Here is a 24,477-nt window from a genome sequence, read left to right on the forward strand (position 1 = left end):
TTAAATTAAATTGCAGTAAATTATATTGACAGATAGACAGACACACAGATAGCTGGATAAAGAGATAGATAGATATGGACAGACAGACAGACAGACAGACAGATAGACAGAGACAGACAGACAGACAGCCTTAACCTAACCTAACCCGGATGTAGAATTATAGAGGCTAAATGAGGTGAAATAAACAGTGGCTAATACTTCACCTGATCTGAATTGGTTTTACTGAATATTTTAATAACACATCTCTGCACATCTTCATTCACACCTCTATTAAGTTTTCCCTTTAAATTATCATCCGGAAGACAGGGAAAGAAGGTTGACATAATTAAGATGTTGTTTATGAATAAATAAGACAATATAAGACTGAACCATTGTTGATCACCTGTAGATTAGACACCCCTAAAATTTCTAAATATCCCCAGAATTTAATTTATTTTTTTAATCATCGTAATAATCCGGGAATTATCATCACATTTCACCAAATTATCACCATTATTCCCCAACGTGTTATAAACCTCAAGAGTTATTTATTATTCATTAATAGTTTTTCATAATATTCAACGTAATTCTAAATATTTCCCCAGATTTTTTATAATACTCCCCAATAATTCCCATAATATATCTATTTTTCCCAATATTTCCCCAGATTTCCATAACTATTTCCCAAAACTGAAATAATCCTCTCCAAAATCCTAAAAAAAATATTCCTCCAAAATTCTTATATCACTCCAGTATTATATTACTCGCTGAGTTTGGGTAATATTTCCCCTATAAGGTTATAATATTCACTCAAGTTCACTATAGAAGAAATATTATACTTATTTGGGTCACTAATTAATATCCAGGTGTTGTATACTCACGTTAATTAGGTGGTAGACGTACAGGTGAAGCAACAAGTTCAGGTGTCGCTTCTCGGAGTGTCAAGGCGAGGGTCTCCTAGTTACTGTGCAGGTGTAGGAGACTGGGAGTGCTGGCGGCTAACTGGCAGTGTTAGGAGAGCGCATGCCCAGGAGAGAGAGAGTGAGGAGGTCTGGGAGGAAGGGAGGGAGGGAAGTAAGTTGGGAGGGAGAGGTAGGGGGTTAGTATCGTGTGTTAGCGCCATTTATCCTAGTTCTCCCCTTCGGACCTTCTTAGAAAACGCGGGACATCAAGTGGGTGACACAAGTATTCTCATCTTCTCAAGTAAATAAACATCCATCCTACACTACATAAACCTTTCCTCTTACTTATAAACGAATCACAAATATAATTAAACCTTTAAAGGGTAGATCATTGTGTTAAAACATCGTCTTTACTTTACGTAGGAAGTTAGAAGAAGGAAAACAGCGTGAAACATTATGCCTTGGCTGGTACTCACGAGGAACATTACACGTCATTACAGAGGCACGCGTGATCACCTCCAATTAATTCTTTCTCGGTCAACCCCACGAACCAATAGTGGCGTGTACGGGGTGTCGTAAAAGGCGTATAGTGTTCCCTTAAGGTTGATGCAATACTCTCCCTTTTAGGATTTGCGTATGAGGAAGTAAGGTGTTTGTGTAAGGGATTGTTTTCGTACATAATAAAGCGGTGTTACATTATTGGATAACGTAATTGAAGAAAAAAATTATTGCTACCTTTAAGAATAAGTTAACCCTTTGAGGACGATAAATTAACCCTTTGAGGACTATGACTTAACCCTTTGAGGATGATGATTTTACCCTTTGAGGACGATGATATAATCCTTTCAGAACACGTGATAGGCTGCGTCATGTTGCCTACACACTGTACACTCGGGCTACACCACCACTCAGGCTACACCACCACTCAGGCTACACCACCACTCAGGCTACACCACCACACAGGCTACACCACCACACAGGCTACACCACCACTCACCTCGCTCCCTTAAGCTGCGATTAATTACCTGTGGTGATTCAGGTAAATATTATTATTGTATTATGACCAACACAAATTTGTATCGCCAGCCCCCAGTCCCTAATCCCTAGCCCTCAACCCTCTAGTTCCCCAGTCCCACTAATCCCAAGCTCCCTTGTCCTCCATCCCTCTCTTCTTCACTAGCCCCTGCAGTCCCAAATCCCCGAATCCACTCTCATTCAGCCCCCCAGGACCACTAGCTCCCACAGCCCCCCTAACCCCCAGCCACCCTCAGCCCTCCCCAGCCCCCGTCTCTCAATAAGTAATCCTCGAGGTGTGACGTCATTGTCTTGCTCTCCAAGTCAATTAACGACGCTGTAATGTGTGACACGAATGTAGTGTTTACCTGCATGAGCTGAGAGGCGGCGCTGACAACACTGTACACCTGCCTGACGGTGTTCAACTATTTGGCCAGAATCTTAATCTTCCGAATCTATTTCTGGATCTGATTCCCTAAATCTCTGAATCTGAATTGTTGAATCTGACAGAATCAACACAGGAACAATGACAAATCTATGAAGATAATTGATCTTATAAATTAATTCCCCCCCCCCCCAAAAAAAAATACCCCTATAATTAATCAACCCTTAAGGAATTATACCAATAACACAACAAACAACAGATTATACCAGTACCTCTTCCCTTGTATCGGGTCAATGGACGATTTCAGTTAATAAGGTAATTTAGTGAATTATCAAGGGTTCCAAGTGTTGACTCACCTAAGAGCCGAGTTAATTCTGTTCATTGAGTGTGGATTAGCTCTTAGTGTTGGTGGACTACTTACAACTGGCATTGATCGAGAGCACTAGAGCTATTTTGTCTTTATGTATGTATGTACAGAGTTACACCACAATAAATACTAATACACACACACACACACACACACACACACACACACACACACACACACACACACACACACACACACACACACACACACACACACACACACACACACACACACACACACAATCACGTTGGTAAATAAGAGATCAAATTCCTCCCACAGGTAAGTACATGAGACCACAGGTTTATGGACAGTATTTATGACCTTAGAAACTGGTGAAGATTAGTACATATTTCGTCAGTCAATGAAATGGTGATTAAAATGTTACGGTCATGTAGGTTTATCTTGATGTAGGTTAGGTTAGGTTCAGTTCCGGGTCCGGGTCCGGGTTCGCTGAGGTGGCTGAGCGGATCCGAGACTCTTGACGTCACACCTGTACACACAACTTACCTGCTTAAAGACCCACCGGGATAAATAATTAGAGAACCCCTCCCTCCCTCCCTCCCCTCACCTTACCTCACCCACCCTCCCTCCCTCCTCCCCCTCACCCTCCCCACCCCACCCTCCTCCTCCCTCCCCCTCACCTTACCTCACCCTCCTTCCTCTTACACCACCTCACTGCTGCCCTCTCCCCTTCCTCACCTACCCTCACACCCCCTTCCTGGCAATTAAACCCCTCCCCTACCACCCTCTCTTTCCCCTGCCACCTTTCCTCTTCCCTACCATCCTTCCCCCTCCCTGTCAACCTCCCCTTCCCTACTACGCCAACCCCTCTCTGCCACCCTTCCCTCCCCTGCCAACGCCTCCCTGCTCCCCTGTACACCTCCCCCGTCCACCCTTGAACGTGTACTTAACTAATAAAGGCAAATTAGGTTTAAGCTGTGGTTATATGTGGACTGGCGTGTATGTATGTACGTATGTATGTATGTATGTATGTATGTATGCATGTATGTATGTATATATGTGTAGCAAGAGGTCGATTCCACACACCTGCCGTGACCAGTGTGGTAATGACTCAGGTATCACTGTTATTACCTCTATCATACTGGCTAATTACAGGTGATTATTTACCTCATGAAGAATGACCTAACCTAACCTAACTAAATAATAATAACGATAGTCAAGGATAATATTAAAAATAATACTATTACTACTACTACTAATACAAGAATAACAACAACATCAACAACAACAACAACTACTACTATTACGTCTACTACTACTATCTTGTCTAGTACTATTACAACAACAACAACAACTACTACTACTACTACTGTTACTAGCACTGTCTATGTATACAAATTACATGCTGAACCAATGTATATCCATCTATCTATCTATTTCCATGTATATATGTATGTTTGTATGTATGTATTTATCTATCTACAAGGGTATCTATCGACTCCGAAGAAGTGGCCCTCAATAGACTAGTTTTCTATGAAACTTTATCATAGAAAACGGTTATTTTACTCGGGTACACTAATGCTTTCTTCACTACCCAGCAAACACTGTCGGTCTGAGAGAGAGAGAGAGAGAGAGAGAGAGAGAGAGAGAGAGAGAGAGAGAGAGAGAGAGAGAGAGAGAGAGAGAGAGAGAGAGAGAGAGAGAGAGAGAGAGAGATTTTTCCAGTACTATTCATCAGATAACGACCCACAGTGACGTCAGTGGGTTGCCTAATCACCTATACTAACTCTTTAAGATTACCGAGGCTTTTAGTTATAACAATTCCTCTATCTAACAGTTATTATCAAAATATCTTTATATAAATTGAAATTATAATACAAACATATATAAACATTTGTGATTTCCCGTGAATAATTTTTTTTTTGGAAACGAATTAGGTAAATTTTAGCTTCTCCACCCACAGCTTATTTCACCTGTTGATTAAAATACCCTAATGCTTTACCTGGTGGGGGGTGAGGGGTTGTGGGTAAGGGTGTGGGGTTGGAGGAGGGTAGGGAGTTGGGGGTGAGGGGTGTGGGGTTAGGTTAGGTACATCCGCTCTCCACTTTTCTGGCTCACGTATCTATTGGTCAAGCTTGATATGATAAGCTTATCTTCTTATGTTCTTTATCTTATCTGGTAATATAGATTTCAGGCCGCCGGACATATTATAACCTACTATTACCACCAGTACTTCTTTACAACCCATCACAACCACAACTACCTTACACTTCGTCATAACTCACCACCACAACCACTACCATTCTCACATAACTTAACACTATCATCACAACCGTCACCACGTACCACAATCACTAACCACTCCTTCACAACTCATCACTATCACAACGCACCATCACAACCTCCTCACAACCCACCACACCCTCACAACCCACCACACCCTCACAACCCACCACACCCTCACAACCCACCACACCCTCACAACCCACCACACCCTCACAACCCACCACACCCTCACAACCACCACACCCTCACAACCCACCACACCCTCACAACCCACCACACCTCACAACCCACCACACCCTCACAACCCACCACACCTCACAACCCACCACACCCTCACAACTCCCGCCACACCCCCTACAACCCACCACACCCTCACAACCCACCACACCCTCACAACCCACCACACCCTCACAACCCACCACACCCTCACAACCCACCACACCCTCACAACCCACCACACCCTCACAACCCACCACACCCTCACAATCCCTCATCCTCTCTAGTGACGTCAAGGAACAAGCAGCTGACTTCTTCACTTTTCATCTCAACATAAAATCAATTGAGTAAGATTCGATATTTTGTGTTTTATTTGGTTTATTTTGTTTAGCGGAGGAATATTTTCACAATACCTAGGAGGAATATTTTCACAATACCTAGGAGGAATATTTTCACAATACCTAGGAGGAATATTTTCACAATACCTAGGAGGAATATTTCGGTAAGTCATTGTTATTTTTATATGTATTTGCTTTTCTTTTTTGTTTGGAAGTTAATATTTATTCACTATATACGTTAGTCAAATCTAACCTAACCTAACCTCACCTAACCTGACTTAACAAATGTGTACTTAACCAAACCCTAACTTGACCTAACCTAACCGAACCCTCCCAGATAGCATTAGGGTGTTTTATCTTCAGGTGATTCAGTTATACTGGTACAAGAAGACAAATAACTGTTCTTTCCTTTGATTAATGATTCCTCTATTTCACAGATGGGTAGACAGTGGAGGGCGTGGGCGTGTGGGTGGTCGTGGGTGGTGGTATGGGCGCTAGTAGGGTTAGCCTCACACGCCTATCTTATCGAGGATGACTTGAGGGTCGGCCTTGACTCTTCCCATTGTGAACTAAAGGAGACCATCCTACACTGTGACTACAAGCAAGTAACACAGGTATTTTATCTCTCTCTCTCTCTCTCTCTTTCTCTCTCTGTTTTGTTATAGTGTTTGCTACTGAGACCTTCATAGGATCCAGGTTAGGTTAGGTTAGTCTTGAAAGGTGAGGTCACAGTACAGTAGAGTCGCCTTCCTGTTGCCGACACTAATCCCCCCCAACTCCCCCCAGCAGGAGGTGAAGTTAGAGGAGCTGCTCACAGACGGCCAGGCGGTGCAGCAGGTGGCAGTGTTCAACGCCAGGAAGCTCCGGCTGAGTGACGCTGTGTGTGTAAATTTCTTACTCGAGAATGTGTCCGAGGTGGTGGTGGTGGCAGCGGGTGAGGGCAGCAGTGACTGTCAGGCTGCTGAACTTGAGCTCTCAGTCAGCAGTTCCACCCTGAACAGGTTACCTGCCCAGGTGAGGAGCGTCCAGTTGAGAGACAGCAGCGTCACCTCCTTCACCACCACCTCCAGCATCACCAGACTCACCATCATTAACTCCGTCATCAAGATCCTCCTCCTCTCCCAGCCACTGTCAGCCGGGTCCTCCGCCTCCTTCACTTCCACCGCCATCGACACGCTGCAGAAGCTGGAGGTGGCCGCAGGAGCAACACTCACCATGGTACACACCACAATAGACGTCGTGGCGTCAAGAGGGTTGATCTTACGGGGAGGAAATACGGAAATTAAGTCGTCCTCCGCCACTACGATGTTGCACGACAGTGTGTTGGTGGGCCAGGCGGCCACACTCACCATAGAGAACCACTCTGGCCAGCTGAGGGTGGCCGTGTTGACGCTCGCTGACCAACATCCTTGTTACCTTAAAGACTTCTTTTTCTGGGGGTTTATCACCAGCCTAGTGGTGTTGGTGGTGGTGTGTGTGGTGTGGGTGTACCTGTGGCACCGCAGGAGAAAACAGGCTCGTATCTTCACGTCCCGGCGGTACTTCCACACAGCCACTGACGGGTCGTAACACACCTGCACGACGCTCCTCACAGCTGTTTCAGTCACCTCAAGTTACAATAAACGACTATGTCGAGGCCCCACGAGTGTTCGGTGAGCTCTGTCAGTATGTCTGTCCGCACATTACGGACGTATCTGTCGTGACAGTTCGGTGCATCAATTATTTATTTACTAATCATCAAATTATTTATGTTTGTGGTAACCGCTGAGCTGAACTCCACATCTCAGCCGCCACACCAGCCGCCACACCAGCCGCCACACCAGCCGCCACACCTGGCAGGTACTCGGGAAAGAATCGTATATGTTCTGAAGATACACTTACATATCCGCTGAGGCACTCAACCTCAAACTTGTAGGAGTCCGTACGAGTGAGTGTTTGACAGTGCAGGAATTATTAGACAGAAGTTCAAGCCGGTAGATGACCTTTTTAACCCCTGTGACCTATCTTGACCAGACAGGAGAAATCTCAAGAGTTTTATTGAAGGGATAAAAGTTGTGTGTGTGTGTGTGTGTGTGTGTGTGTGTGTGTGTGTGTGTGTGTGTGTGTGTGTGTGTAAGTTTGCATGGTTTAGTTGAGATATCCGCGTGTGGATTTGACTTATCCACCTGATGAGTAATTATCTCGTCCCAGGTGAGTTAACGAGGTGATCATTCCCAGGTAAATGTTCACATATAAGTTTAATTATTTTCTTATCATTGTAATTAATAAACAAAACTGTATAAATAAAATAGATTAAAACAACTGAACTTATAATTATTCCTCCCTGAACTTTTATTAATTGTTTTATTGATTAATTTATTACTGTAGTGTGAGTTTGTGTCTCTGCATCTTCCTCTCTATCTCTTTCAATATATCTGTCTTATTCTCTCTATCTCTCTCTTTCTGTCTCACCTTCCTTCTCTAACTCTCTATCTCTCCCCCTCCTCCTTCTTTCTTATGGACATACACACATATATATCCCCCCTCCCCTCACCCCTACACACATCCCCCTCCCCCCTTCATACATCCCTCCCCCTCCCCCCTTCATACATCCCTCCCCTTCTATACATCCCTCCCTCCCCTTCATACATCCCTCCTCCCTTCAAATCCCTCCCTCCCCCCCTTCATACATCCTCCCCTCCCTCACCCCTAAACACATCCTTCCCCACCCCTAAACACATCCCCTCTCCCCTACACACATCCCCCTTCTCACTCCTACACCAAGCCTCTCATATATCTTTTAAAACCACTAACCCGTGACAAGGCAAAGCAGACAAAGAGTTAATGTAAAAGTTAAGCAACTCTCTACTCCCTTAACTCTCGACTCCCAGAAGTAAGAGAGTCTTAACTTGTTTGTGTTACGGCATTTTAATGTAGCAAGTGGCTCAAGAGATGATGGTTGTTGTTGTGTTTTATATTTTTTTACTACGAATTATTTCAAGTTATGATAATGGAAGGTTTATTGTCCTGGGATTAAAGCTTGGTTAGGTTTTAGTTAGGTTTTGGTTTGGTTTGGTTGGGTCGGATTAGGTTAGGTTGGGTTGGGTTTGGTTAGGTTAGGTACTAAGTTGTTTTATGCCTCCCCTTACGATTGTAATAGTGGTATATAGTGCTATCTTCTCTGTGTGTGTGTGTGTGTGTCTGTCTGTATGAGTCAATCTTTCTCAAACACTATAGGCAATATCCAGAGATAATTGGGTCAGAACACAGAACACACCTAACACACAAAAAACACACAGAACACACCTAACACACAAAGAACACAGAGAACACACCCAACACACAAAGAACACAGAACTCACCCAACACACAAAGAACACAGAACACACCCAACACACAAAGAACACACAGAACACACCCAACACACAAAGAACACAGAACACACCCAACACACAAAGAACACACAGAACACACCCAACACACAAAGAACACAGAACACACCCAACACACAAAGAACACACAGAACACACCCAACACACAAAGAACACAGAACACACGTAACACACAAAGAACACACAGAACACACCCAACACACAAAAGAACACAGAACACACCCAACTTTTGAGAACACAGAACACACCCAACACACAAAGAACACAGGCCACCAACACACAAGAACACAAGTTACCCCAACACACAAAAGAACACAGAACACACCCAACACACAAAGAACACACAGAACACACCCAACACACAAGGAACACACAGAACACACCCAACACACAAAGAACACACAGAACACACCCAACACACAAAGAACACACAGAACACACCTAACACACAAAGAACACACAGAACACACCCAACACACAAAGAACACACAGAACACACCTAACACACAAAGAACACACAGAACACACCCAACACACAAAGAACACACAGAACACACCTAACACACGAAGAACACAGAGAACACACACACCCTAACACACAAAAGAACACACAAGACACCAACACAAGAACACAGAACACACCCAACACACAAAAGAACACACAGAACACACAACACACAAAGAACACCAAGAGACACACCTAACACACCGAACACAGAACACATAACACACAAGAACACAGAACACACCCAACACACAAAGAACACAGAACACACCCAACACACAAAGAACACACAGAACACACCCAACACACAAAGAACACAGAACACACCTAATACACAAAGAACACAGAACACACCCAACACACAAAGAACACACAGAACTCAACAGAACACAAAAATCCCAACGTTACATTTTTACGGACGCGTCAGGTAAAAGTGTTGAAGGTATGTTAGGTTCATTACTGCAGAAACGATTGATACCTGGGCGTTTTTCCTTCGTCGTTAATTGGATCTTTAAAGGTATTAGCCAGGTAATTACTATGTCATGTAGAGTAGCGGCAGGTGAGAGAGAGACATACAAAGGACCTGGATAGCGTGGAGTTACTCTCTCTGTGTACGTCTGTGGCAAGTATACACACACACACACACACACACACACACACAAATACAAATATTCAAATAAGTATTCATAAATTCTGACCAAAATAAATAATAAACAAATAATTCAATAAACTTATAAATAAAATTCACAAAAAATATAATGAAATGAAATAAATTAAATTAGCCATAAAAATCCCCCAACACAGACATTTCCCTTCCGGCGTCACTTAAGAATAAATAATTAAACTCTTGCATTAAATCTCCAAACACATTTCTCAGCAGCGGGAGAGGAAGGGAAATTATCGCTAGAAATAATATAATTTGACTGTTTGTAACTTTCTCCAACTTCGTAATGTAAAAGGAAGGAGACGGGGGATTTTATTTTCTTTTAAACCCAAAGTTACAATGAATTTCTAAGTTTACCATAAAATAGGCCAAGTTTTTTTTTTTTTTTTTTTGTATCGTTTTCTTTAACTTGAAATATTTGCTGTTTTTTGTTTTCTTTCTTTTCGATGTTTTTAGTTGTATTTATTATTATACCAGAGGATATGAATTCGCGAGGATGTATACTGTACAGTGTGTCAGCATCAAGGTATATACTGAACAGAATGTCAGCATTAAGGCATATATACAGTGTAAAGATGAAGGTATATACACATTGTCAGCATCAGGGCATATACAGTGTTTGTGTGTGTGTGTCAGGTGTGACCGCCAGAGCAGGGTGGGTCAGCCGTCTAGGATAGCAGGAAATTGAATCGTCAGCAAGTCAGGATATCTTCCAATGTCAGCCGTTTTTACCTGATATTCACAGACAGACACAAACATACTTACATACCGAGATACGTGTTTATGTGTGTATATATGTGTGTGTGTGTGTGTGTGTGTGTGTGTGTGTGTGACTGTTTGTATACATGCATTACTACTACTAATAATAACAACAACAACAACAACAACAACAACAACAACAACAACAACAATAATAATAATAATAATAATAATAATAATAATAATACTAATAATAATAATAATAATAATAATACTAATAATACTACTAATAATAATAATAATAATGATATAGTTTATTTATTACAGCCAAGAATTTGGGGAAGGAGTGAGAGAGGAGGTGAAGGAGGTGGGAGAGGATTGGAAGGGGGTGAGAAGGAGGTGAAGGAGGTGGGAGAGGATTGGAAGGGGGTGAGAAGGAGGTGAAGAAGGAGTGAGGTGAATGAGAGGCAAGAGGTGAGGAGGAAGAGGTAGAAATCATCAGAAATTCAATTGACTTTTGCCTAAAATTTTACCCCCCAAAAAAACTAAAAAATAAAAATCCTCAATTGTGGTGTAGTCGTGTTTGGTTGAATGTTTGAATTATGTGGCTCATCAGTGATTAATTTCTCCATGTATTGATTCCACGATCTGGAACTAATCAGTCAAGGTTTATTTTGCCAGAATAATTGGGGATTTTTTTTTTCATCACGCATCAAATTCAATCTTTTTTTTCGAGTTGGTTCATTATTATTTGGGGGGATGGGGTGTGAGGTGATTGATAGCGTGGTTGAGATGATTTGATGATTGGTGAGTATAGTGTATTTTAATGTTTTTGGAGAGTGGAGGAGAGTGGAGAAGACAGGAGGGGGGTGGAGAAGTGGGAGGGAGGTGGAAGACAGGAGGAGGTGGAGAAGTGGAGGAGGTGGAAGACTGGAGGAAAGGGGAGGTGGAGAAGTGGAGGAGAGGGGGAGGTGGAGGTGGAGGAAGTGGAGAGGGGAGGTGGAAGACAGGAGGAAGGGGAAGTGGAGGAGAGGGGGAGGTGGAAGACTGGAGGAAAGAGGGAGAGACCCATATATTAAGTTACAAAGTATAATTAATTTCTCGTTGGATATTAATTTAAAAGTTAATTTGCATCTCAATATAACAGTAATTTACAACCTTTGGGGGAATTTAACTTAGACCAATAAATCACACGTTAGTATAATACAATTGTCAATAGAAAGTAAACAACTACAAATGAATAAACAAAAAAAATGTGTTCTTTTACTCCGAGTTGTAAATATGATGATTTTTTTTTACGTAATTTACAGTCGTGTGGGTGGGAGTGTGTTTGTGTGTGTGTGTGTGTGTGTGTGTGTGTGTGTGTGTGTGTGTGTGTGTGTGGAAAAGGGGCATCTAACTGACTCACTCACAGCACAAAGAGGGCAGCTCAAAATGACATCAAAAGTATACTGAGACTCGACTCTTAACTACATGGGCCGTTAATCACCAGTTAAATGAGAGACTACCATTAACTTATTAACCTCTTAGAATCATGATCTTATTTCCCTGGTCACTTGATTCTTCTGCTTTAATGATTCTCACTCCCTCTCTGATCCCATTCTCGCTTGTTTTCCTCTTCTCTGATTGGAGGCTTACCGTGAGACTATCCGACCAATAACAGAGCTTGAAATCTTGAAATACTGATTGCGATTCGTCTCCTGAGGCTTTGAAGCTTCTCATTAGTCACGTTTAATTTGTTCCTTAGTGAGTGAAGTCTGCGGTAGAGACCACTCCACATCACGGCTCATGGGTCTGCTTGTCAACACACTGTGAGAAAGGTCACACACACACACACACACACACACACACACACACACACACACACACACACACACACACACACACACACACACACACACACACACACACACACACAAACACACACCTATGTAATGATAATATAATCGGATGTCAATAATCATCCCCAAACAAGAGCCATTAGTGAGATGACTAAAGTTAATGAGGACATGATAATTGTGTTTTTCCCGACTGTTTACAAATTTGACTCTATTTTGTAAGTCTCAAGGATATCTTACTTTATTATTATTATTATTATTATTATCATTATTATTATTATTATTATTATTATTATTATTATTATTCATGTGTATTATTGTTAGTAGTAGTAGTAGTATTAGTAGTAGTAGTAGTAGTAGTAGTAAACCAGTGTTATTAATCTTTATGTTCTATATTCACACACTATTTTTCATCTCTCTCTCTCTCTCTCTCTCTCTCTCTCTCTCTCTCTCTCTCTCTCTCTCTCCACCAGCCAGCTTTTTCACAATAATCTACAATATTTACAAAGGATTAAACGTGATGTTAGCAGGCAGTGCCATCTAACAGGTCGGGCTCTCATTAACTGCTCAATAACACAACAAAAACACCAAGTATAAAAGTAAATAAATATACAAAAATAGGACTTTTGTGAACAATGTGTGTGTGTGTGTGTGTGTGTGTTTGTGTGTGAAGGTTGTACGCCTGTGTGGGGAATATTGTCATGTGTAGGAACTGGTGAATATATACACAGACAGACACACACACACACAGACAGACACACACACACACACACACACACAGACAGACACACACACACACACACGCTAAAAAACCTCTCATTAACTATAAACAGATAATATAATTGCCTCATGTTTCCCTCCAGTATTGACAACATAACCAAGTTTGTGTTGATGAGCGTCGATAGTTTCCCTCATTGTGTTGTTGGTTTAATATAATAATTACTGGCAGCTTTAGTAAGGCATTATGGGGCGATCAGCTGATGTTATGAGCTCATTAATCGGGAGAGACAAATAATAACCGATATTATTGAATGATTTGAGGATTTTTAGCCAATTAAGTAAATGATTCACCATTAGCTAATCGATTTTTAAGTAAGTTGAATTTATTTATGTTTATTAGAATATGAATTGTTTACTTGAGTGAATTACGGGAAGATAGTGATTGAACACACACACAGTAAGCGCACTAGAGATTATACCCATTAACCTAACCTAACCTAACCTAACCCTAACTGGTAATTGGAATATATTTATATAATTACAGGTGAGTATATACCTGGACTTTTGTTTCTCCTCAATAAAGAGAAAATATAATTACAATACAGGTTAGCTTAGTGGTGTACCTCATTAGCGGGTTATTGGGTCGCTAATGGGGAGAGCTAACACACTATTGATGACTGAGCTAATGACCCACACCTGTTGCTGAGGTTTGATAATACAGGTAGGATTATTTGGATTAATTTCTACAGGTGTGTGTTGCCAGCCCAGTACTTACCTTGTTGGTGTTGGTAGTGTCATTGAGTTCAGCCCAGTGCAGTGATATATGTTGTCCGGTATCCCAGGGCCACTGACAGCTAATCTGAGGATAAAATAATAATAATAATAATAATAATAATAATAATAATAATAATAATAATAATAATAATAAATATTAATAATTTTCATTCTCATATCATCCTACCCCAGCTCTCTCTCCACCACCTCCCTCACCCTCTACCTCCACCACCTCCCTCACCCTCTACCTCCACCACCTCCCTCACCCTCTACCTCCACCATCACAGGCCGGATCCAGACCGAAGCACTTACATCGGTCTAAACATTGTGACCGAGGCGAAGGTGTCATTAGGCATCGGTCAAATAATGGACCTATCAGTAACGTGATCTGATTGTCAGTATTGACCTACGTGGCCCACCAGCTGCTGACTGTAGATGTCACTTCCTGTACCTGAGTGGCAAGTTTTCTGATTTTCTACTCCCGTTATCATCAGAAACAAAGTAAAACCAATATCGAAATAGGGTACTGTACTGTAAAGTGACCACACACACGCACACACACACACACACACACACACACACACACACACACACACACGCACACACACACACACACACACACATTCCTTCTCTTTCATCCTAATTCTCACTTAATGACGAAAGTCTGAAGTATCACACATCTCGGGACCTTTGAGGCGAGGAAAAGTGTGAAATGTTTATGTAGACAAGAACCGTAAATATTAAGATTAAAACTGTGTAACATAAAGAAAGCTTAATTGATGTTTATAATAAGGTAAAAACTATGACAGATTTTTAATGTTTATAATTAGGATAAATATAGTAAATGTAGATAATGTTTATGATTAAGTTATAAACACAGGAAGAAATAGATACTGCATATGATAAGCTAAATATGGTAAATTAAGCTATTGTTTCCCTCACTTATTACCTACAATGGTTAGCCACACTTACACTTACTTATACATACAAGTGTCATTATTATTTACAAACTTAAATAAAAGTAGATTATCCTATTTAATACTTATGTTGTTGAGTCACACTTACACCAACTTACACTTACATTTACACTTAATAAACACTAACTAGCCCCCCTCATATCAAGGTTAAAACCAATGACATTTTGTCCCCATTTCGTGCCGATTATCTCAATGGGCAAGGCAGGATCCCCACTAATGGAACGTTGGCCAAATAAATCCTCAAACCAAATTGGCAGCGATCCCTTTAGGGAGTTGAGGGAGGGAAGGTTGCTCAGATGAGGCGCTAACGGGATAATTGACCACGTGGATAATCGACCACTTGGATAATTGACCACTTGGATAATTGACCACTAGGATAATTGACCACTAGGATAATTGGCCACTTAAGATGAGATAATCACTTATATAATAGACCACTTAGCTGAGAGAGAGAGAGAGAGAGAGAGAGAGAGAGAGAGAGAGAGAGAGAGAGAGAGAGAGAGAGAGAGAGAGAGAGAGAGAGAGAGAGAGAGAGAGAGAGAGAGAGAGAGAGAGAGAGAGAGAGAGAGAGAGAGAGAGAGAGAGAGAGAGAGATCACAACAGGATTACAATTCAATAGTGGCTCAAACATTTGCCCATAAACCTTCTATTACAAATTCAATAACACGGAGAGAACACGTCAAGGGAAGGTCAGAGGTCAAAGGGCATCTACTGTAGTTGTGTGACGTAGGTTAGGTTAAGTCTGGCTAATCTTTAGGTGAAACAAGCTAGGGTGTCAAATCTTCAGGTGATTCACAAATACTAATGACAGACAGACAGATTTATATACATTCCAAATAATTTGTTGGTTTATCCATATGCGGTAAATTTCTCTGACGTCATTAAAACACTTGTGGGTTGGTTGCAATATAGACAGAAAAAAGTCAAATATTTCTATAAATTTTCCAGTTTTTCAGTTTATTCATTCACACGAGAAAAACAATAATAAACAAAGTCTATTATTGTTTACTTATTTAAATATTCAATGTATTTTTTTTTGCACTATACAGTATATTATTAAAATTCAATCCTATTCATTATTTTTATTTATTTTTGTATTGATAAAACTCACGATTCCTGTTCCCGGTTTTTTGGGGTGTGAACAAAACTCTCTGATCAAAGTCATGAATTATGTAAATTAATCGACAGCTGATTACAAAACTCCCTCACTGACGACAAATTTATGGAGATCCGGTGGCTAGTACGTCATAGGCGACGTAGGAAGAGATACGATATTCTGATTGGTTGGTTATCTCTTGACGTGATCTAATCCTCCACCTCCCTATCATCGCCACCTCTTCCTCCTTTACACCACACACACACACACACACACACACACACACACACACACACACACACATACACACACACACACACACACTGAAAAACCAAAAAATATGCCAGAAATTGACAGTTTTAGCCCAGACTACCTCCACCAGTGTCAAGGTCATCTGCTCACACGTCCCCAGGATCACACAACATCTCTCTGAGTTAAGGACTGACTTGTGTGACACTGAGAGAAAGGGTTAGTGAGAAAAAAGGTGTCTGTCTGTCTGTCTGTCTGTCCATCTATCTTTCTATCAATCTATCTATCTACCTGCACCTCTTTCTGCCACACTCTCCCTATCTTTATCTATCTAACCCTCTCTCTCTTTCTCTCTCTCACGTCCTAAACCCTCGATAAGCTGCTTAAGTGTATATAAAACAAAATTAATAAGAGTTTGCTAGAAGTTGATAATAAAGTTCTCATCACACCTGATTAAATTTACAGGTGTACATAGAGCCTGTGTTTACCACCCTACATACATACATACATACATGCATACATACACACACACACACACACACACACACACACACACACACACACACACACACGACTGTAGTAATAGCAGTCATTTCTCACTGTGGTGTTTCCATCGTCTTGTAAAGGAAGTTTCTCATCGTCTGTTTGTTTATGATCTGAGCCAAGTAGTGGTGGTGGTGGTGGTGGTGGTAGTCGTGGTGGTGGGAGTAGTGGTGGTGGTAGTAGTGGTGGTGGGAGTAGTGGTGGTGGTAGTAGTGGTGGTAGTAGTGGTGGTGGTGGTGGGTGGTGGTGGTGGTGGTGGTGGTAGTGGTAGTGGTGGTGTGGTGAAGTAGTGGTCGTGGTGATGGTAGTAGTGATGATGGTGGTGGTGGTGGTGGTGGTGGTGGTGGTGGTAGTGGTGGTGGTGGTGGTGGTGGTCGTGGTGGTAGTAGTAGTGATGATGATGGTGTTGGTGGTAGTCGTGGTGGTGGTAGTAGTGATGATGGTAGTAGTGGTCGTGGTGATAGTAGTAGTGATGATGGTGGTGGTGGTGGTGGTGGTGGTAGTAGTAGTGGTGGTGTGGTGGTGGTGGTGGTGGTGGCTGTTGATTGATTGGTGGTGGTGGTGGTGGTGGTGGTAGTCGTGGTGGTGGGAGTAGTGGTGGTGGTAGTAGTGGTGGTGGGAGTAGTGGTGGTGGTAGTAGTGGTGGTAGTAGTGGTGGTGGTGGTAGTAGTAGTGATGATGGTGGTGAGAATTGTGGTGGTGGTGGTGGTGAAGTAGTAGTGGTGGTGGTAGTGGTGGTCGTGGTGATGGTGGTAGTGATGATGGTGGTGGTGGTGGTGGTGGTGGTGGTGTGAGTAGTGGTGAAGATTGGTAGTGACGGTCGTGGTGGTGTGGTAGTGATGATGATGGTGGTAGTCGTGGTGGTGGTAGTAGTGATGATGGTAGTAGTGGTCGTGGTGATAGTAGTAGTGATGATGGTGGTGGTGGTGGTGGTGGTGGTAGTAGTAGTGGTGGTGGTAATAGTTGTATTGGTGGTAGATATTTACGCCACTCACATAATATAAACAAAAGACTCCTTCCCTTACCTGTAGACCTCACCTGCCTCACTTCACCTTTGTGTTCTTATTACCTGGTATTTCTGTCTACATCAGCCTCTCTCTCTCTCTCTCTCTCTCTCTCTCTCTCTCTCTCTCTCTCTCTCTCTCTCTCTCTCTCATGAAACTAAACAAGTAATCCCTTTCTCTTTCATATTTTATTTTATATTTTTATTTATGTTGTTTTCTGGCTGAGCACTTTGTCGTTTATTTATCTAATTTCCCTTTTCAAGTTCTGGGAGTTCCGAAGGGCAGGGATCCTCTTTTTATTGAATATTTACGTTTTCTGTTTTAGTAAAACTGTTTCTAAGGACTGTGTGTGTGTGTGTGTGTGTGTGTGTGTGTGTGTGTGTGTGTGTGTGACGTTTATTTTATCCTTATCAACAGTTAATAATAATCACCTGAAGATAATACATTCCAGTTAAGAGTCTCCCTATGAATACACATCCGAACATTAATCTTATCTACCATAATCGAATCTAACTTAACCAAGCCTAATCTAACGTAATTTAATCTAACTTTATTTAATAAAACCTAACCTAACCTAACTTAAGGAAACCTAATCTAACTTAACAATACCTAATCTAACTTAATAAAACCTAACCTAACCTAACCTAACTTAAGGAAACCTAATCTAACTTAACATTACCTAACCTAACTTAATAAAACCTAACCTAACCTAACCAAACCTAACCACAAGACAACACCCTGGACCACAGACAACACAAAGACGAAAATATTAACAGAAATCATACTGTACAACATTCCCTTTCTCCCTCTGAACTAGCTCTCTGGCGCGAACCAAAAAACAAACAAAAACACTCCCACACATTTTTCACGACCCCAAAAAAGGTATTCTGACTAACTGTACTCCGCCCTGGGCTAGATAACAGATAGTCTGACTCAGGGCGATAGAGGAGGCAGTATACAAAAACAAAAACGATTCTTTTCTATTTTTTATACATGGTCTGACTTTGCAGAAATAAGAGAAAGAAAATATAAATACAAAAATATAACAAAATGGGATCCCTACCTTTCGGAACACCAAGGGGAATTAAAGGATATCCTTGTAGAGTAAAATATTGATAATTAATAAGACAATGATGAGAGAGAGAGAGAGAGAGAGAGAGAGAGAGAGAGAGAGAGAGAGAGAGAGAGAGAGAGAGCCAGTGTGTGTTGTGGTCGGCGAGGACTTGTAAGATATCTCGGAAGCGTTACTCTGACGTCTCGCCGGGAAGGAGGAACTTCACAAGACTTCCTGTTGTTGTGGATGTAACTGGCGAGGAACATGTATTACTGTGTGTGTGTGTATGACCCAGGGCTTTTGTACCTCGTGGGAGAGAGTATCATTGTGGGAGCAACACTTTACGACGCAACAATCAATGATCGGAGCAGCTGTTGTCTCTTGTGTTGACTGGCGCTGTAAACATGGGCTGTGTCGTAGGGGTCAACACAAACATCATCACGAGATACGAGAGGATATAATATTGTCCTCGGGATTCTCAAAAGGTTCTTACGTTGACTTTTTTCTCTTAAGGTGACGTGAGGAACATATGAACTCGATTTTCTTCTAATATTTTGATCTGGTATGACAATCTCTCGTGGGCTATCTTGAGAAAACTATCATTGCCGACCCGAGCACTGATTCGTCTGGCGTAAGCTGCCATAATGAAGACTTTTTGTTTTTTACACGAGGAAGTGAACGCCTGGCGGTAAAAGTCGCTCGTGTTGGCGCTGTGATGAAGGTTTGTGGTAGAGAGACTCTCATAAAAGGTGTGTTAATATCTAATGTTCGCCTTTAAAAGATGCATCAGTAAGATTAGACGTGTGTGTGTGTGTGTTGTGCTGGTGTTATTGTTTGTGGGTCCTGTGGGGCGAGTTACTGGCGGTGGTGGTGGTAGTAGTAGTGATAGTGGTGGTCGTGGTGATCGTGGTGATAGTGGTGGTTGTGGTAGTGGTGGTGGTGGTGGTGGTGTGGTGGTGGTGGTTGTGGTGGTAGTGGTGGTGGTGGTAATGGCTATTGTGGTGGTAGTAGTGATCGTGGTGAATGTGGTGGTTGTGGTGGTGATTGGGGTGTGTGGTAGTAGTGGTGATCGTTGTGGTGGTGGTAGTGGTGGTTGTGGTTACGGTGGTGGTGGTGGTGGTGGTAGTGGTGGGTGGTAATGGTTATTGTGGTGGTGGTAGTAGTGATCGTGGTGAATGTGGTGGTTGTTGTGGTGATTGTGGTGGTGGTAGTAGTGGTGATCGTTGTGGTGGTGGTTGTGGTGGTAGTGGTGGTAGTAGTAGCGATAGTGGTGGTAGTGGTGACTCGGCATAGTGGTGATTGCAGTGGTGGTGGTAGTGGTGGTAGTGGTGTGGTGGTAGTGGTGGTTGTGGCTGTGGTGGTGGTAGTGGTGGTGGTGGTGGTGGTAGTGGTGAGTGGTGGTTGTGGTAGTGGTGGCTGTGGTGGTGGTGGTTGTGGTAGTGGTGGTGGTAGTGGTGGTTGTGGTGGTGGTGGTGGTGGTGGTAGTGGTGGTAGTGGTGGTGGTAGTGGTGGTGATGGGTAAATAGAAGGAAAGACAATAAAATACAACAAGAAAAAAAGGAAAAAGTATGTAAGTTATGTGTGTGAGACAGTTCTTAGTCTGGCTCATCTGTCACGACCTGCAGGTGAGGTCCTCGGAGCACACAATCTCCCCCACCACGAAAAGGTGACTGTCCACGGGGAAGGAACCCATAGGCGGAGCCGCGGAGCACCTATCGGCGACCATGATGGAGGTCATCGAGGTCGACTAACGCCACACCTTGATGACCACCCTCATGGCCGGGGTCCCCCACACAGTATTATCCTGGGGCGTGGGATCCCAGTTGGCGGTGACCACCGTAACAAAGGTCAAGTCAGTTCGGCTAAATGTCGTACCTGACTGATCTTCCTTATGGATGTTCACTTAACGCCTGAGCTTTATTATATCAGCATTACTCGTCGGCTTCTCCATAGTCGTGGTGGTGCTGCTGACCAACCCTGTCTCACGAGGACCAGTGCCACCTCCAGGTGCCGAGGTACTCTCTTCTTCACCCCACACGTGGTCTAGGAACCAGGTGTTGGTGGTGGTATATTTATAAGAGCAAGCCCTCTGACCTGGAGGCGGTACTGAGCCTCCCTGTGGGGTGACCTCTACTCCGGCAGCGGTCGTGAAGGCCGCGCTGGAGCAGGCAGTGGTGGGGGGGACCGGCCACCACCTCGTCTATGAAGAAGTTAATAAGTAATTTATGATATAATAAAGTTATATATTTATTTATCTTTTATGAAATTACAAAACTAAAAAATTGTTCGAGTATTGCTGTTGGAGATTGTTATACTGATGGAAGTGACGGGACACACACACACACACACACACACGTCCCCTTTGCTTTTGTTTGTGTTAATCAGTTAAATGAAAGTGCCGGCGCCGAGACACAGTATTGGGTCCTTGTTCTAGATTAAGTAACAACAACTAGTGGCAGTGATGGTGGTTGTGGTGGTGGTAGTGTTGGTGGTAGTGGTGGTGGCAGTGTTGGTAGTGGTAGTAGTAGTGGTGGTAGTGTTGGTGGTAGTGTTGGTGGTGGTGGTGGTGGCAGTGTTGGTGAGTGGTAGTAGTAGTGGTGGTGAGGTGTTGGTGGTGGTGGTGGTGGCAGGTGTTGGTGGTAGTGGTGGTGGTAGTGTTGGTGAAAGTGATGGTGGTGCAGCAGTGTTGGTGAGTGGTAGTGGTGGTGAATTGAGGTGGTGGTGAGGTGGCAGTGTTGTTGGTGGTGGCAGTAGTGGTGGTGGTAGTGTTGGTGGTGGTGTTGGAGGGTGGTGGTGGTGTGGTGTGGCAGTGTTGGTAGTAGTAGTGGTGGTGGTAGTGTTGGTGGTAGTGGTGGTGGCAGTGTTGGTAGTAGTAGTGGTGGTAGTGTTGGTGGTAGTGGTGGTGGCAGTGTTGGTAGTAGTAGTGGTGGTAGTGTTGGTGGTAGTGGTGGCAGTAAATGAACGTATCTAGTTATGGTAGAGACTCAGAGTAAATCAGATTAAATCTTTGTACGATATTTCTGTTTTATCTTAAGTCAACCAGTTAAGTGAATTCTTTATAATTTCACCTACGAGAAATATTAACCAGAAAACCTTTGTTAATTTATACCCAAAAGGCCAACAGAAAATTACATTGGGACATTTTAAATTATATATAAACTTTATAGAGCAAGAGTTTAAAAGTTTAGCACGAGCGATTACTGAGAGAGAGAGAGAGAGAGAGAGAGAGAGAGCCAGTGTTTGTTGTGGTCGGCGAGGACTTGTAAGATATCTCGGAAGCGTTACTCTGACGTGTCGCCGGGAAGGAGGAACTTCACAAGACTTCCTGTTGTTGTGGATGTAACTGGCGAGGAACATGTATTACTGTGTGTGTGTGTATGACCCAGGGCTTTTGTACCTCGTGGGAGAGAGTATCATTGTGGGAGCAACACTTTACGACGCAACAATCAATGATCGGAGCAGCTGTTGTCTCTTGTGTTGACTGGCGCTGTAAACTTGGGCTGTGTCGTAGGGGTCAACACAAACATCATCACGAGATACGAGAGGATATAATATTGTCCTCGGGATTCTCAAAAGGTTCTTACGTTGACTTTTTTCTCTTAAGGTGACGTGAGGAACATATGAACTCGATTTTCTTCTAATATTTTGATCTGGTATGACAATCTCTCGTGGGCTATCTTGAGAAAACTATCATTGCCGACCCGAGCACTGATTCGTCTGGCGTAAGCTGCCATAATGAAGACTTTTTGTTTTTACACGAGGAAGTAACGCCTGGCAGTAAGAGTCAGCTCGTGTTGGCGCTTTGATGAAGGTTTGTGTGGTAGAGACTCTCATAAAAAGGTGTTAATGTCTTATGTTCTTTAAAAAGATGCATCAGTAGATTAGACGTGTGTGTGTGTGTTGTGCTGGTGTTGTTGTGTTTGTGGAGTCTGTGGGGCAGGTTACTGGCGGTGGTGGTGGTAGTAGTAGTGATGGTGGTGGTAGTGGTGATCGTGTAGTGAGTAGTGGTCAGTTTGTGGTAGTGGTGGTGTAGTGAGTGGTGGTTGTGGTGTTGGTGAGGTAGTGATGGTGGTTGTGGTGGTAGTGGTGGTGTGAGGTGGTGGTGGTGGTGGTAGTGGTGATGGTGGTGGTGGTGGTAGTAGTAGTGATAGTGGTGGTGGTGAATTGGTTGTGGTGGTGGTGGTAGTGGTGGTGGTGGTGGTAATGGTAGTGGTAGTGGGTAAATAGAAGGAAAGACAATAAAATACAACAAGAAAAAGAAGGAAAAAGTATGTAAGTTATGTGTGTGAGACAGTTCTTAGTCTGGCTCATCTGTCACGACCTGCAGGTGAGGTCCTCGGAGCACACAATCTCCCCCACCACGAAAAGGTGACTGTCCACGGGGAAGGAACCCATAGGCGGAGCCGCGGAGCACCTATCGGCGACCATGATGGAGGTCATCGAGGTCGACTAACGCCACACCTTGATGACCACCCTCATGGCCGGGGTCCCCCACACAGTATTATCCTGGGGCGTGGGATCCCAGTTGGCGGTGACCACCGTAACAAAGGTCAAGTCAGTTCGGCTAAATGTCGTACCTGACTGATCTTCCTTATGGATGTTCACTTAACGCCTGAGCTTTATTATATCAGCATTACTCGTCGGCTTCTCCATAGCCGTGGTGGTGCTGCTGACCAACCCTGTCTCACGAGGACCAGTGCCACCTCCAGGTGCCGAGGTACTCTCTTCTTCACCCCACACGTGGTCTAGGAACCAGGTGTTGGTGGTGGTATATTTATAAGAGCAAGCCCTCTGACCTGGAGGCGGTACTGAGCCTCCCTGTGGGGTGACCTCTACTCCGGCAGCGGTCGTGAAGGCCGCGCTGGAGCAGGCAGTGATGGGGGGGACCGGCCACCACCTCGTCTATGAAGAAGTTAATAAGTAATTTATGATATAATAAAGTTATATATTTATTTATCTTTTATGAAATTACAAAACAAAAAAATTGTTCGAGTATTGCTGTTGGAGATTGTTATACTGATGGAAGTGACGGGACACACACACACACACACACACACACACACACACACACACACACACACACACACACACGCGACACACACACTCACACACACACACACACACCTCCTCACACACACACACACACACACACACACACACACACACCTCACACACACACACACACACACACACACTCACACACAAGCACACACACACACACACACACACACCACACACACACACACACACACACACACACACACACACACACACACTCACACACACACACACACACACACACACACACACACATTACTCACACACACACACACACACACACACACACACACACACACACACACACACACACACACACACACGTCCCCTTTGCTTTTGTTTGTGTTAATCAGTTAAATTTAAGTGCCGGCGCCGAGACACAGTATTGGGTCCTTCTTCTAGCTTAAGTAACAACAACTAGTGGTAGTGATGGTGGTTGTGGTGGTGGTAGTGTTGGTGGTAGTGGTGGTGGCAGTG

The 24,477-nt window shown here is 43.1% G+C and overlaps 2 protein-coding genes across 4 annotated transcripts in view; one reads left to right on the forward strand and one right to left on the reverse strand.

The window, feature by feature from the left end:
- The window catches only part of LOC121854686 (microtubule-associated protein futsch-like), a 42,157-nt gene extending 41,198 nt beyond the window's left edge, over nucleotides 1–959 (reverse strand). For both annotated transcript variants that reach the window (XM_042349388.1, XM_042349387.1), the window contains exon 1: nucleotides 861–959. The gene's annotated coding sequence lies outside the window, so the exon portion shown is untranslated. The remainder of the gene's footprint in view (nucleotides 1–860) is intronic.
- A 4,344-nt stretch (nucleotides 960–5,303) lies between these two features.
- Nucleotides 5,304–7,749, forward strand: LOC121854692. 2 transcript variants are annotated; one of them, XM_042349402.1, is made up of 3 exons: nucleotides 5,304–5,457; nucleotides 5,886–6,062; nucleotides 6,235–7,749. In XM_042349402.1, exons 2-3 carry the CDS (start codon nucleotides 5,886–5,888, stop codon nucleotides 7,015–7,017), a joined length of 960 nt encoding a protein of 319 aa, XP_042205336.1. In that variant the 5' UTR covers nucleotides 5,304–5,457; the 3' UTR covers nucleotides 7,018–7,749. The 2 variants fall into 2 exon arrangements, with proteins under 2 accessions (XP_042205336.1, XP_042205337.1); XM_042349403.1 differs by having other exon boundaries at nucleotides 6,238–7,749.
- Nucleotides 7,750–24,477: the final 16,728 nt, after the last annotated feature.

The sequence above is a fragment of the Homarus americanus genome, unplaced genomic scaffold, assembly GCF_018991925.1.
Source record: "Homarus americanus isolate GMGI-L3 unplaced genomic scaffold, GMGI_Hamer_2.0 scaffold53233, whole genome shotgun sequence".
Taxonomy (NCBI): domain Eukaryota; kingdom Metazoa; phylum Arthropoda; class Malacostraca; order Decapoda; family Nephropidae; genus Homarus; species Homarus americanus.

Excerpts from the sequence above, each read along its gene's own strand:
- LOC121854692 (XM_042349402.1), top strand. The coding sequence starts at position 5,886 with ATGGGTAGACAGTGGAGGGCGTGGGCGTGTGGGTGGTCGTGGGTGGTG. Across the intron at positions 6,063-6,234 it reads ACTACAAGCAAGTAACACAG|CAGGAGGTGAAGTTAGAGGA; the intron begins GTATTTTATCTC and ends AACTCCCCCCAG.